Raw genomic sequence first — 13,855 nt, 5'->3', positions numbered from 1 at the left:
GCTTGCACTCCATCATCACACTGGACACGTGCACCGTGGCCTCCATGCGTGCTTGCACTCCATCATCACACTGGACACGTGCACCGTGGCCTCCATGCGTGCTTGCACTCCATCATCACACTGGACACGTGCACCGTGGCCTCCATGTGTGCTTGCACTCCATCATCACACTGGACATGTGCACCGTGGCCTCCATGCACGCTTTCACTCAGCACACTCTGCGTGCACCATCACACTGGACACGTGCACCGTGGCCTCCATGCGTGCTTGCACTCCATCATCACACTGGACATGTGCACCGTGGCCTCCATGCGTGCTTGCACTCCATCATCACACTGGACACGTGCACCGTGGCCTCCATGCGTGCTTGCACTCCATCATCACACTGGACACGTGCACCATGGCCCCCATGCATGCTTGCACTCCATCATCACACTGGACACGTGCACCGTGGCCTCCATGCGTGCTTGCACTCCATCATCACACTGAACACGTGCACCATGGCCCCCATGCGTGCTTGCACTCCATCATCACACTGGACATGTGCACCGTGGCCTCCATGCACGCTTTCACTCAGCACACTCTGCGTGCACCATCACACTGGACACGTGCACCGTGGCCTCCATGCGTGCTTGCACTCCATCATCACACTGGACATGTGCACCGTGGCCTCCATGCGTGCTTTCACTCCATCATCACACTGGACATGTGCACCGTGGCCTCCATGCGTGCTTTCACTCCATCATCACACTGGACATGTGCAACGTGGCCTCCATGCGTGCTTGCACTCCATCATCACACTGGACACGTGCACCGTGGCCTCCATGCGTGCTTGCACTCCATCATCACACTGGACATGTGCACCGTGGCCTCCATGCGTGCTTGCACTCCATCATCACACTGGACACGTGCACCATGGCCCCCATGCATGCTTGCACTCATCGCACGCTGGGTGCACCATCACACTGGACACGTGCACCGTGGCCTCCATGCGTGCTTGCACTCCATCATCACACTGGACATGTGCACCGTGGCCTCCATGCGTGCTTTCACTCCATCATCACACTGGACATGTGCACCGTGGCCTCCATGCGTGCTTTCACTCCATCATCACACTGGACACGTGCACCGTGGCCTCCATGCGTGCTTGCACTCCATCATCACACTGGACACGTGCACCACGGCCTCCATGCGTGCTTGCACTCCATCATCACACTGGACACGTGCACCGTGGCCTCCATGCGTGCTTGCACTCCATCATCACACTGGACATGTGCACCGTGGCCTCCATGCGTGCTTGCACTCCATCATCACACTGGACACGTGCACCATGGCCCCCATGCATGCTTGCACTCATCGCACGCTGGGTGCACCATCACACTGGACACGTGCACCATGGCCTCCATGCATGCTTTCACTCAGTGCACGCTGCACCATCACACTGGACACCTGCACCATGGCCTCCATGCATGCTTGCACTCAGCACGCTCTGCATGACACCATCACACTGGACACGTGCACCATGGCCTCCATGCATGCTTGCACTCAGCACGCTCTGCATGACACCATCACACTGGACACGTGCACCATGGCCTCCATGCATGCTTGCACTCCATCATCACACTGGACCCGTGCACCACGGCCTCCATGCATGCTTGCACTCAGCGCACTCTGCGTGCACCATCACACTGGACACGTGCACCATGGCCTCCATGCGTGCTTGCACTCCATCATCACACTGGACCCGTGCACCATGGCCTCAGCGCACTCTGCGTGCACCATCACACTGGACACGTGCACCATGGCCCCCATGCATGCTTGCACTCAGCACTACCACCGAATTTCTGGACTGACCTCTAATGAAGGCCCTCGAGACTGACAAACGCAGATCACCTAAAAGGACCCTCAAGGGTCAGGTCTGTGCGCCAGAGGGTACAAGTGGAAGAGCATCCCAAACAAGGTACCCCGAAGCCAGCCTTACCTTTCTACTGAAAGATGTGAAGGGGTCGAGGCGCTCCTCGTACTGTGAGGAGTACCGCAGCTCGGTGTCGTCGCTGCTTCCGCCCTAAAACCAGACATGAAGAAAGAATGACCGAGTCAACAAAGAAACTCAAAATATCAATCACAACGCTTTATTACTTCCCGTTACTTGGGAGATAGCTCCAGGATCCCACGCACTGTTTAATGCTTACAATTCTAATGACCAAGAAATATATTTTTAACACTGCACAGAGCAGGAAGGATTTTTCAGATGACACTGGTCCAAGTGGATGAATCATTTATTTCAAGACTAGCCTTGCCTTGGAAAAGAACATCTTCAGCTTAAACTCTTAACATACACTGCAAGGTAAAAGTTATACATTCATTTATTTGTTTTTCATAAACCCTTTTTTTGCTATTGCATACACACGCTCTGCCATTTACCATTTGCTGTTACTCAATGTGTTTTTCATCAATAAGGATTAGATTAGAAATGTATAAAGCGCGCGATTGCCCGAAGGCGTCTTGGCGCTTATAGATGGCACTTAGGTTGGCAATAGTCCACTCTCACACTTACGATCTTCCACACATTACATCAATAAACGCTCTAGACCTCAAATCATAATAAACTGGTCAACTAAGTCAGTTCCCTTGGTGTAAAGCCCTGAAAACAGCCATGATCTTATGGAGGTACAGAAACATTGCTTTCTAGATGTGTCCCTTGCCATTGGGCAAAACCAAGACTATCCATTGGCCAGTGAAACAGCTGCTACCCTCAGTCCTTAGGAGAATCAGGGACTCTTTCCATCAGCCTAACTGGCCTCTTCTTGCAATAATCCTTTCAGCATCCATCAGCCAAGGTCCAAGGCTCAAGCACGTTCTGGTAGAGAATTACTGCCTGATTAGCTACTCAGACTGCAGCATTCAGATCCAGGTGCCTTCACCTCAGTCTATTCTAACCTCAGCTTCCCATCCGCACTGTTAACCTCTTCGCTGCTCCCACCGCTGTGCTAAGTCTTTTTTTTGGCTATTTGGGGTAGTTTGCGCTTAGGCCCCTCTAACTTTTTGACCACATAAGGGATCCACGCCAAATTTGCGTCCTATTCTTCCAAGGAAATCCACAAGCCCTGGGTAACTTTAGAATCCCCATGATTCTAAAGGTACCCAAGGTTTGTGGATTTCCCTGGAGGGGACACAGATATTATTCAAAATACAGCTAAATTTCGTTTTTTTGTGGAAAAATGGGAAAAAAGGGTTACAGATGAAAGCGTTTGGTTTTTTCCCTGCAAATTGTATCAACAAAGGGGTTGTCATGCTTAAATCACCATCTTCCCAGCTTTCTGGGACAATCAGACTTTTGTCAGAAAACCAACAGTTTTTACACAGTTTTGGCATTTTTCTGGGACATAGCCTATTTTTGCTCTTGTTTGTCATTTCAACCTCCTTCCAGTTAATGGTAGAAATGGGTATGAAAGCAATAATAGATCCTGGAAAGCTATACATTTTAGAAAAGTAGACAGTATTCTGAATTCAGCAAGGGGTTATTTGTGTATATCCTTCAAGGTTTCTTTATTGAAAATAACAGTTGAATGTAGGAAAAACAAAAAATTAATTGAAAAAAACAGCAATTTGTGTCAACGTTTTCACCTGTAACTTCTTCTATTTATGACAGCTGTTTAAAAGCAATATACCGATACATTCGCTGGACCGTTCTGGTTTTGGGATACATAGGACTTGCAGGTTCACCAAGAACCCTAAGTACCCGGAGCCAATAACTGAGCAGCGTCTTGCAATTTTTTTATTATGTACATAGCAATTAATTTGGGAAAATATATACATGGAAAAATCGGTATGAAAGACACCTATGTATTTCTGAAATTGGAACAAAATATAGAGTTTAGAAACAGTAGATATTTGCATATTTCCGAAATTGTGAGTACCCATACTAGCATGAGAATTATAGGTCATTTTTCAAAATGACTTCTCTTTTACACATTGTCTTTCATTTGGAAGGCAGAAATGCATTGAAAGTCAATAGGTAATAACAGTTGCTCTACAATGCTGTGTTACCCTAAGTCTCCTGATAAAAATGGTACCTCACTTGTATGGGTAGGCCTATTGCCCGCTACAGGAAACGGCTCAAAACGCAACATCGACACATTTTATTTTTACAGTGAAAACTGACCCTTTTTTTGCAAAGTGCCTAGCTGTAGATTTTGAACCCTAGCTTAGCCGGCACCTACGGAAACCTAGCAAACCTATACATTTTTTAAAACTAGACACCCAGGGGAATCCAGGATGGGGTGACTTGGCTGGCTCTCACCAGGTTCTATTACATTGAAACCTCCTGAGGCGGAAGCCGGGAGCGCGACCAGATGGTCTTTTAAAATATCACTGAAATTGTTGTTTTTGTACTTGTACTCTGTATTTTAAAACTCACTCACCAGCTGATCCCGGTTCCCCGCGCAGTCGATTTAACGCTGCTGCGGGAGGAGACCGAGCAAACTTCACCCCCTGACGCCACTTGGCGAGCGCCGAGGCCACGCCCCCTTCATCGCGCATATATAGGCGCTGATTGCAAGCGCCGGTCCTATACATTGAAACCTCCTGAGGCGGAAGCCGGGAGCGCGACCAGATGGTCTTTTAAAATATCACTGAAATTGTTGTTTTTGTACTTGTACTCTGTATTTTAAAACTCACTCACCAGCTGATCCCGGTTCCCCGCGCAGTCGATTTAACGCTGCTGCGGGAGGAGACCGAACAAACTTCACCCCCTGACGCCACTTGGCGAGCGCCGAGGACACGCCCCCTTAACAAGGCCACGCCCCCTTCATCGCGCATATATAGGCGCTGATTGCAAGCGCCGGTCCTATACATTAAAACCTCCTGAGGCGGAAGCCGGGAGCGCGACCAGATGGTCTTTTAAAATATCACTGAAATTGTTGTTTTTGTACTTGCACTCTGTATTTTAAAACTCACTCACCAGCTGATCCCGGTTCCCCGCGCAGTCGATTTAACGCTGCTGCGGGAGGAGACCGAGCAAACTTCACCCCCTGACGCCACTTGGCGAGTGCCGAGGCCACGCCCCCTTAACGAGGCCACGCCCCCTTCATCGCGCATATATAGGCGCTGATTGCAAGTGCCGGTCCTATACATTGAAACCTCCTGAGGCGGAAGCCGGGAGCGCGACCAGATGGTCTTTTAAAATATCACTGAAATTGTTGTTTTTGTACTTGTACTCTGTATTTTAAAACTCACTCACCAGCTGATCCCGGTTCCCCGCGCAGTCGATTTAACGCTGCTGCGGGAGGAGACCGAGCAAACTTCACCCCTGACGCCACTTGGCGAGCGCCGAGGCCACGCCCCCTTAACGAGGCCACGCCCCCTTGCCTTCTACACTACAAATCATGTGTTTCCACCGAACGCGCAGCGGACGAGCGCAGCGGGCGCGACGAATGCGCGCCAAAGGCGCGCCTAAGGCAAGCCCGTCCGCGCCTGGCCGGGCCCAGGGGTCACGTCCCCTGGTCGTTCCGAGGGAATGAGGCGTGTATACAGTTCAAACCGCTTGCATCAGCTGCGCCCACCGGTCTCATCCAAATGTGGCCTTCCTAGACATCCCCTGGAGATCCCTCGCTGCTGTACGCGCTGTAAATCAGAGCTAATTACCACTACTATTGCCAGATCTGAGGTAAAGGATTACTCCATGCTTCTGCTTAATTGCAGGTCTCTAGTGAAACACTGCTTAGAAATGTCCTTGCTCTTAGATGAATATACACCGGATGTGATCTTTCTGACTGAGACTTGGTTAAATCAAGATTCTCAGCCGGATTTGGCACAGGCCATTATTCCGGGATACCAGATAGCACGGGCTGATCGTCCGCTGGGCAGAGGCGGCGGTCTTGCGATCATTTATAAGGAGAGTTATGTCTGCCGCAGCTTGACGGAGGAGCTTGAAGACTGCGAAAGCTTTTCCTTTGCGATCGAGTTTACCCCTAATATCAGCTTTACTGGCATTCTTATCTATCGTCCCCCTGGAGCTATCGGACAATTTAACACCTCCCTTTTATCGGTGGCATCCCAATTGATTGTCTCTCCCTCTAATTTCACTGTACTGGGAGATTTTAATATCCATTTTGACAATCTGTTGGACCCCACGGCACTAGAGATGATGTCAAGTCTATCTGCCATCCAACTTGAGCAACTAGTTCCCTCCTCCACGCATGAAAAAGGTCATCTTTTAGATCCGATCTTTAGTAATAGTGACCAACTTAAAGTGGGCACTATTAGTAGCCTTCCATGGTCGGATCATTTTCTGATAGCCTTCACCTGGACCACCAGCAAACCCCCTCCTTCCTTCTTTACACCTCGGAAAACCCGAAACTGGTCCAAAATTTCCATAGACAATTGGACGAAGGCTCTTAGCACCACTAGACCAATACTTTCCCATGACCTGACGGCAAACGATAATAAATACAATGAGTGGATCACTGCCTCTCTTGACCTGGTTCTCCCTTTACACCTATCTGGGTCAAAGAGGCAGAGTAAATCAGCACCGTGGTACACGGAAGATCTTAGGGACCAAAAGCGCTCCTGTAAGAGACAAGAGAGGAAATGGCGTATGACTTTTAATCTTTCTGATAAAGCCATCTACAGGGAAGCGATTAGGAACTATAAATTGGCAATAAAAACCTCACAGAAAACACAACAGAGCAGACCAGGTCTGGAAAAGTGTGTAGCTGTACTAGCCGAGGTGTAACCGTGGATGCATGCATGCACATAAGGTGTTGTAGCACACTGGCTAGATAAATCCCATCAGACCACCCTTTATGGTGGAATTTACGTCATGTGGGATGTTTATTGATCATTCCAAATCACAACCGACTTAGTAGTGTCGATATAAAATGGATGTCAAAAAACTAGCCGTGATGACCATCGTGAAGTGGTATTTACTAAAGTAAAACCTCACAAGCAGCCTATTATAATGATAAAATAACAACGGCCAAGATTAAGCCGAAAGAAATATATCGCATAGTAAGCTCCCTGATAAAACCCCCCCTGCCCGCCGCAGATAATGGTAGTTCCCCCTCTAAATGCGACGAGTTGGTTGATTTCTTTTTTCAGAAGGTTAATAAAATCTATCTCTCCTTTCCTGATCCAGCCATTGATTTACCCCCACAAGGCTCGGATTCGGCACTGGATACGGTAACTCCCTCTCACAACAAGCTGGAGTCCTTTCCATTGCTGAACTTGGAAATATTGGAGTCTCTGGTGCAAAAAATAAAATCCGGCTCACCGTGTGACCCTGCTTCCCCGGGCTCGCTGGGGTTGGCTAGTAAAACCATTTTCCCTGCTCTTCTGGAATTATTGAACTCTTCCATCTCGAGTGGGATGGTACCTGCGACATGGAAGCATGCAATGGTACGGGCCCTGTTAAAAAAAACGTCCCTCGACCCAGCTAATCCTAGCAACTACCGCCCGATCTCTCTGCTCCCATGGGCATCAAAGATCCTGGAGAAGTACGTCAATACCATTCTGACGAAGTTCCTCGAGGAAAACCACCTCCTTGATGCTTCACAGAAGGGCTTTCGCCCAAAACATGGGACAGAGACCGCTCTATTGGCTGTGACTGAGGAAGCGAGACGGATCTTGGATCGGGGGGGATCAGTGGCAGTGATCCTCCTCGATCTGAGCGCCGCGTTTGACACGGTACATCATAAAATTCTGATGAACCGTCTCGCCGACTTAGGAGTGTCCGGAGATGCCCTGGTCTGGTTCGAGTCTTTTCTATCGGACAGAACCTTCCAGGTCTTTGACGGCACATCTGTGTCATCTGGCAGGCCTCTGGGGTGTGGAGTCCCGCAGGGGTCATCCTTGAGCCCCATGCTCTTCAACGCATATATGAGGCCGCTGGCAGGGATTGTTCGTCCGCATGGGATTAACATCATCTCCTATGCGGACGACACCCAGCTGGTGGTCTCCCTTGCGCAGAAGAGTGGCCTCCAATCACCGCCCAACCTAGCAGCATGCCTGGAGGAAGTAAGGAGTTGGATGATGAGCTCATGCCTGAAGCTCAACGACGATAAGACCGAGCTCATGCTCCTGGGCCCGGCAGCCTCCTCTGCTATGGAGCTGCTATGGCCCGCGAGCATGGGGGCGGCTCCTGCCCCCAGAGATAACATCAAAAGTCTGGGGGTATGGTTAGATAAGTCGTTGAGCTTCAATACACAGGCCACCAAGGTGTCGGCCACATGCATTGGTCTCCTTAGGGTGATTAAAAAAATTCTCCCCCTTCTCCCATTTGAGGCCAGACAAATAATCATACAGGGCCTTATCGAATCCCGTCTGGATTTTAACAATGCCCTCTATCTCGGGGCACCAGACTATACCTTGAAAAAACTCCAGCGCACTCAAAATTGTGCTGCCCGTGCGCTACTGGGAATCCCACGAAGAACTTCAACAAAAAATGGCCTAAGAACTCTACACTGGTTGCCCGTCAGGGATAGAGTGAAGTTCAAAGCTCTGTGCATTGCTCATCAGACCCTCTGGGAAACGGGCCCAGAAATCGACCGCTCCCTGATTTCCCCTTACCTGCCCAACAAGGTGCTTCGATCTTCGACTGCATCACAGGCCAAGATTCCTAGAATCTTTAGAGCCAGAGCAGGCGGACGTTCGTTCTCGTATAATGTGTCAAAATTGTGGAACACCCTCCCTTTGCAGTTGAGATGTAATTCCAACTTAATTAGCTTCCGGAAACAGCTTAAAACTTTTTTATTTTAGCCACCACACACTTCCTGTTCCTCTGAAGGTACCTCTGTGTAGTTACAGCGCCTGGACGCCTCAGGGCAACTGTAGCGCTTTATAAATTTTATTTTCATTTCATTTCATTACCCAGAATCCCTTGCAAACCTAAACATTTGTAAAAAAAACCACACATTTTCCTCACATTCTGTGGTGGAAACCCAGGAAACCCCCCTTGCAAAACCAGGTTGTTTTGTGATAGGTCATTTTGATGTGTCCTCAATACATTTTGGGCCCTTGCCTGTTGCGGGTACTTGGCCCACCCATGCGAGTGAGGTACCATTTTTATCGGGAGACCTGGGGGAACGCTGGGTGGTAGGAAATTTGAGAAAAAAGTGATTTTTTCATCAAAATTTGAGGTTTGCAGGGAATTCTGGGTAGGAAAACGTTGGGGGAAGCATGCCATACCCTGCTGGACTACCCCGGGTTTCTAGTTTTCAGAAATGTGTGGGTTTGGTAGGTTTCCCTAGATGGCTGTCGAGCCCGGGGCCAAAAACTCACGGGACCCCCTTGCAAAACCAGGTTGTTTTGTGATAGGTAATTTTGATGTCGCCTCAATAGGTTTTGGGCCTTTGCCTTTTGCGGGTACTTGACCCACCCACACAAGTGAGGTGCCATTTTCACCCCAAGTCAACCCATCCTGGATTCCCCATGGTGTCTAGTTTTCAAAAATGTACAGGTTTACCTAGGGCCCAAAATCCACAGGTAGGCAGATTGCAAAAAAAAGTCTGTGCCTAGTGGGCTTTCTGCCGCCATGGGGGACAGGGGGGTAGTTTGCCCCGATATGGCCCCAAGGGGGGCAGAAAGACTGTGGCTATTTTTTGGGGGGTTGGGGCATTGGTATGCCCATTCTGGGCAGTCCAAACTGGACGAAAGGCTGTAAATAAAATTGCCCAAAAACCTCTCTGGCGTCTAGTGGCCTTTCTGCCCCCCCCTGGGGGGGGGGGGGGCTGATTGCAGAAAGGCAATTTATTTTGGGGGGTCGGGCATTGGCATGCCCGTTTTGGGCAGTCCCCACCCTAATTCCAATTGCCCAAAATAAATCCATGGCATCTAGTGGTTTTTTTTCCACCCGGGGGGCCAGAAAGGCTGTAATTTTTTGGGAGGGGCATTGGCATGCCCGTTTTGGGCAGCCCCCACCCTAATTTCAATTGTCCAAAATAAAACCCTGGCGTCTAATGGTCTTTTTGCCCCCCAGGGTGGCAGATTGGGGGCTACTGACTCCAACTGACCCTCAGGAGTGGGGGCAGAAAGGCTGTAATTTTGGCGGGGCATGGGGGCATTGCATGCCCCTTTTGGGCAGTCCCCACCCTAAGTAAAATTGCGGAAAAAATAAAATCCCTGGCGTCTAGTGGGCTTTGTCCCCCGCCCACCCACCCTGGGGGGCAGAAAGACTAAACGTTGCCAAATAGTGGGGGGGAGCAAAGGCCCTTGCCCAAGGGGCCTCTTCTCTACTGAGAAGAAAATGAAAATGCAACGGCTCATGGTATGTATAAAAGTGACATGGAACACGTCTAATGGAGCAGCAGAACGTTAGGAGAGTGAAGTCTTGATTTGTGGAGCGCCTTTCTTTTGGAGATCTGCAGCATCTTTAATTACGGCCATTAAACACAACCACTGCAATAATAATAATAATAATATTAATAACAGAGAAAGCATTTGTGTTTTTTCATGTTTATGATGGATCTGTTGTAGGATCTGTTTTAATGGCATAGCGTGCTTTTGTCTGTTTAATCTCCTGATTTTATCCATTTGCCTTGTAATACGCAGAGTTGTGTTTTCATTCTTTTGACTCGTCATTAACCCATGCTGTGCTCTTTTTTCTATTTTTGGGAGGGGGGTTCTATAGCGCTTCCTCGACCCAAAGGTATCCGGTATCAGAGGGCTTTACATGTGCACCAGTTGTATTAAAAACGGACACATTCATTTTTGTTAGGCACAGGGAGATTAAGTGATTTGCCCAGGATTACAGGATGTTGAGCATCATTGCCGAGACTTGAGCATGATTCCTCAGATTCCAGGTCGATTACCCTAGCCATTAGGGCACATCCTGGTGTTGAGTTGCTAGATGTCTAGTTTTTTCCATTGACTGTATGAGAGTTTGTTGTTGGTGGTGGTTTTTGTGGTCTTCAAGTCTTGTTACTGATAGGTGTGTAGATCATGAGAGTGATGATCTTGTGGTCGCTCAAGCTTATGGGGGAGTTATCTGTAACTGTGGCTTGTCTTAAGCATGCAAATATGACATCCAGTGTGTGTCCTGCGCAGCGAGTGGGCCAGAAACGTTTTGTTGTACGTTGAAGGCTTCAACGGTTGGTTGTGATGCCTGTGGTTGTGGATAGATTCTGTATGTTGAGGTCTCCTAGAATGTATAGGTCTGGGTGGTCCAGATGTGTGTTGGTTACTGTATAAAGTAGGATATCTTTAAAGCTGGTACTGCTGTGTGGTGGTCTATGTATTAAGCGGAAGTAATAAGTAGCCGTTGGAGTGGGATGACATATTATAAAGGATTCACAGCCGCTCATGGTGACGTTTTCGATAATTGTTATTTAATGTTATTTTTCTATGGATGACAGCCAGGCCTCCTTCAATTTTACCAATATGATTTTTATTTAATGATATGAAAATTAGGAATGATGGCTCTGTGGCATGTAGTAGCAGATTCTTCGCTGAACCATATTTCTGTAATGAAGGTGAGGTCTGGTGTTGTTTCTGAGTAGATCAAAAATGTTAAAGTGGTTTTTGTTAATAGATCTTGCGTTAAATATATGCATTTTAGTTGTTGTGTTTTTCTTCTTCATGTCCTCTAGTAAGGTGGAGGAGGAGGAGCATAGGGTATTTTAATGTAGTTGGTTTGGGGTGTAATGTGCTTGCTGTTTTACTGGAGCTGGAAGGGAGGTTGTTTGGTAAGAGAAATGAAGATATTGAGATATGTATGCGTGGGGACATTTGTGGCGAGTCATGATGATGTAACTAATGTTGTCTGGCTGTGTAGTGTATGGGGAGCTGTGGTGGGAAGGAAAGATTAGGGAACCTTGTGACCATACGTTCACTTTCACTTGTATTTTAGTTTTCTTCTGGCAAGTGTCATTATGTTTGAAAGTTATTTTCGTTAAGCTAATTGATTACTTGATTTGCTAGTGATAGGTTGTATGGTGTTGGTGATGTGGTTATTTTGTTTCGGAAAAGTTAGATAGTTGATGGGGAGATTTATTATTAGTTAAAGTTACTCAGTGTTTGTATATGAGAGATATACAGTTAGTATAGGTGGACACTTTAGAACGTAATAGTGAATAAAGATTTTGGAAGTAAGTGGTTGCTAATCCAAAGTTCTTATGGTGGAGATACAGAGTTTCTGGCCCTAGACCCTTTCCAGGCTCAAACGGGCAACACCCCTAACCTTTAGCGGGTAACCCTGAGTTCTAGGGTTAAATAGACCTAGAATTCATAATGGGAGCCCTAGAGACCACTTTCAGCCCTATCCCTATCGACTAAGCACAAAAGAAATACTAAGCACAAACACTAAGCACAATAAAACCCTAGCCCTGTGATGCCAATCCGAACCCTAGCCCTATCAAGCTATCAGAACCAGAGCCCTAAGTAATATATTAACCCTATCCGTGTGATGCCAATCATACCCTTAGTCCTATCAACTAAACAGATCTCAAACCCTAAGCCCAATATAAACATTAGCTCTGGGAGCCAATGAGAACCCAAAACCCTAGCAACCATTCACAACCCACCTCCTTAATCCAATAGAAACCCTAGCCCTGCGTGGCATTCTAAACTTAGGTGCAACAACCAATAAAAACCTTATCCTTAGAGAATCTGACAAACTTAAAGGGCTATGTGAGGGGAGGAGGAATGCCTGCATAGGGACCTGGATGGAGGAGCTGCTGTTCAGTTCACAATCTCCTTGTATGCAGACAGGCCCAATATACACTTTGCAGTTCCTGTTTAATCCAGCAGGTAAGACCAAATGTAAAGCCACCAAATAATGCTTTCGTTTTTACGTATTTAAAAATCCTTCTCTTACGTCCTAAAAGCAGTGTGAAACACACTCCCAAACACAATTGAACCCACAGAAAACAGGTTACCCAGTCTTCACACACTCAAGGTAAAAGAGTATTTCTGCCTTTTTAGACTGAATTTTTGGGGATGGAGGGGCTTGGCCTTTAGTAATTTTAGTGCAGTTTAGAGAAAACAAGGAAATAATTTTAGGCAGTCACACATACACCATAACAGCAGATATAGAGTGAAATTACTCTTATCGCCCCTTCCTTTGGTCTTGCTCGCTAGGCTGCTCATGGCACACGGAAGCTAGGGGGTGCAAAATGAAGATCACTACCTTGGGAATCCTTCCCCAGAATTAAGAGCTGTGCAAGGTGTGAGGTAAGGAGGAAAGCCTGCTCAGGTTACTCTGGCCGTGTTCGCCCTAGGGTGGTCTTCCCCCATGTTTTGTGCCTACTTACCTCCATGTTTTGCTGAAATTTATTTGGTTAACCTTATGACTGTGCATCTTAACTCTACTGACCAGTGCTAAAGTGCTTGTGCTCACTCCCTTAAACATGGTTTAATTGGTTTACACCCCTTGTACAGTGATAAACCATACACCCAGGGCCTTCATATAAATGCTTCTAGTAGGCCTGCAGCACTTATTGTGCCACCCACTACAGTATCACCTTAAAACTTGTCCCAGGCCTGTCATTGCAGCCTGAATGCAGTATTAAACTGCCCAATTGAGTTTGCAATATATACCCCTTGCCAAGCATTAAACTGCCCTTTTTTGCATATAGTCACCCATTAGGTGTGTCCTATCTAGCCCATAGGGCAGGGTGCATAGAAATTTTAAAAGTTGGACATGAACCTTAAAGTTTTACATGTCCTCGTAGTGAAAGCTCCTAAATTAGGTTTTACAGGACTGTGAGGCCTACCTGTCCCATGGGATTACACTGAGTTGCCTTATTACATATAATAAGTGCTAACTATTGATTGGGACCAGGTTTCTTCACCAACCGCATCAACTTAGCTAAAAATTCGGCAAAGGAACTGTTTAAAACGGTTTCCTGTCTGGCTTCCC

At 47.5% G+C, this 13,855-nt stretch overlaps 1 protein-coding gene across 1 annotated transcript in view; it reads right to left on the bottom strand.

Annotated features, from left to right (window-relative positions):
- The window catches only part of CUX1 (cut like homeobox 1), a 1,380,044-nt gene that overhangs the window by 49,831 nt on the left and 1,316,358 nt on the right, over positions 1–13,855 (bottom strand). The window contains exon 19 of the mRNA XM_078679378.1: positions 1,982–2,065. Within this exon, the coding sequence (XP_078535504.1) occupies positions 1,982–2,065 (84 nt within the window). The remainder of the gene's footprint in view (positions 1–1,981; positions 2,066–13,855) is intronic.

Source organism: Lissotriton helveticus, chromosome 3_1 (genome assembly GCF_964261635.1).
Source record: "Lissotriton helveticus chromosome 3_1, aLisHel1.1, whole genome shotgun sequence".
NCBI lineage: Eukaryota > Metazoa > Chordata > Amphibia > Caudata > Salamandridae > Lissotriton > Lissotriton helveticus.
This window is presented reverse-complemented; position numbering and strand designations above follow the sequence as displayed.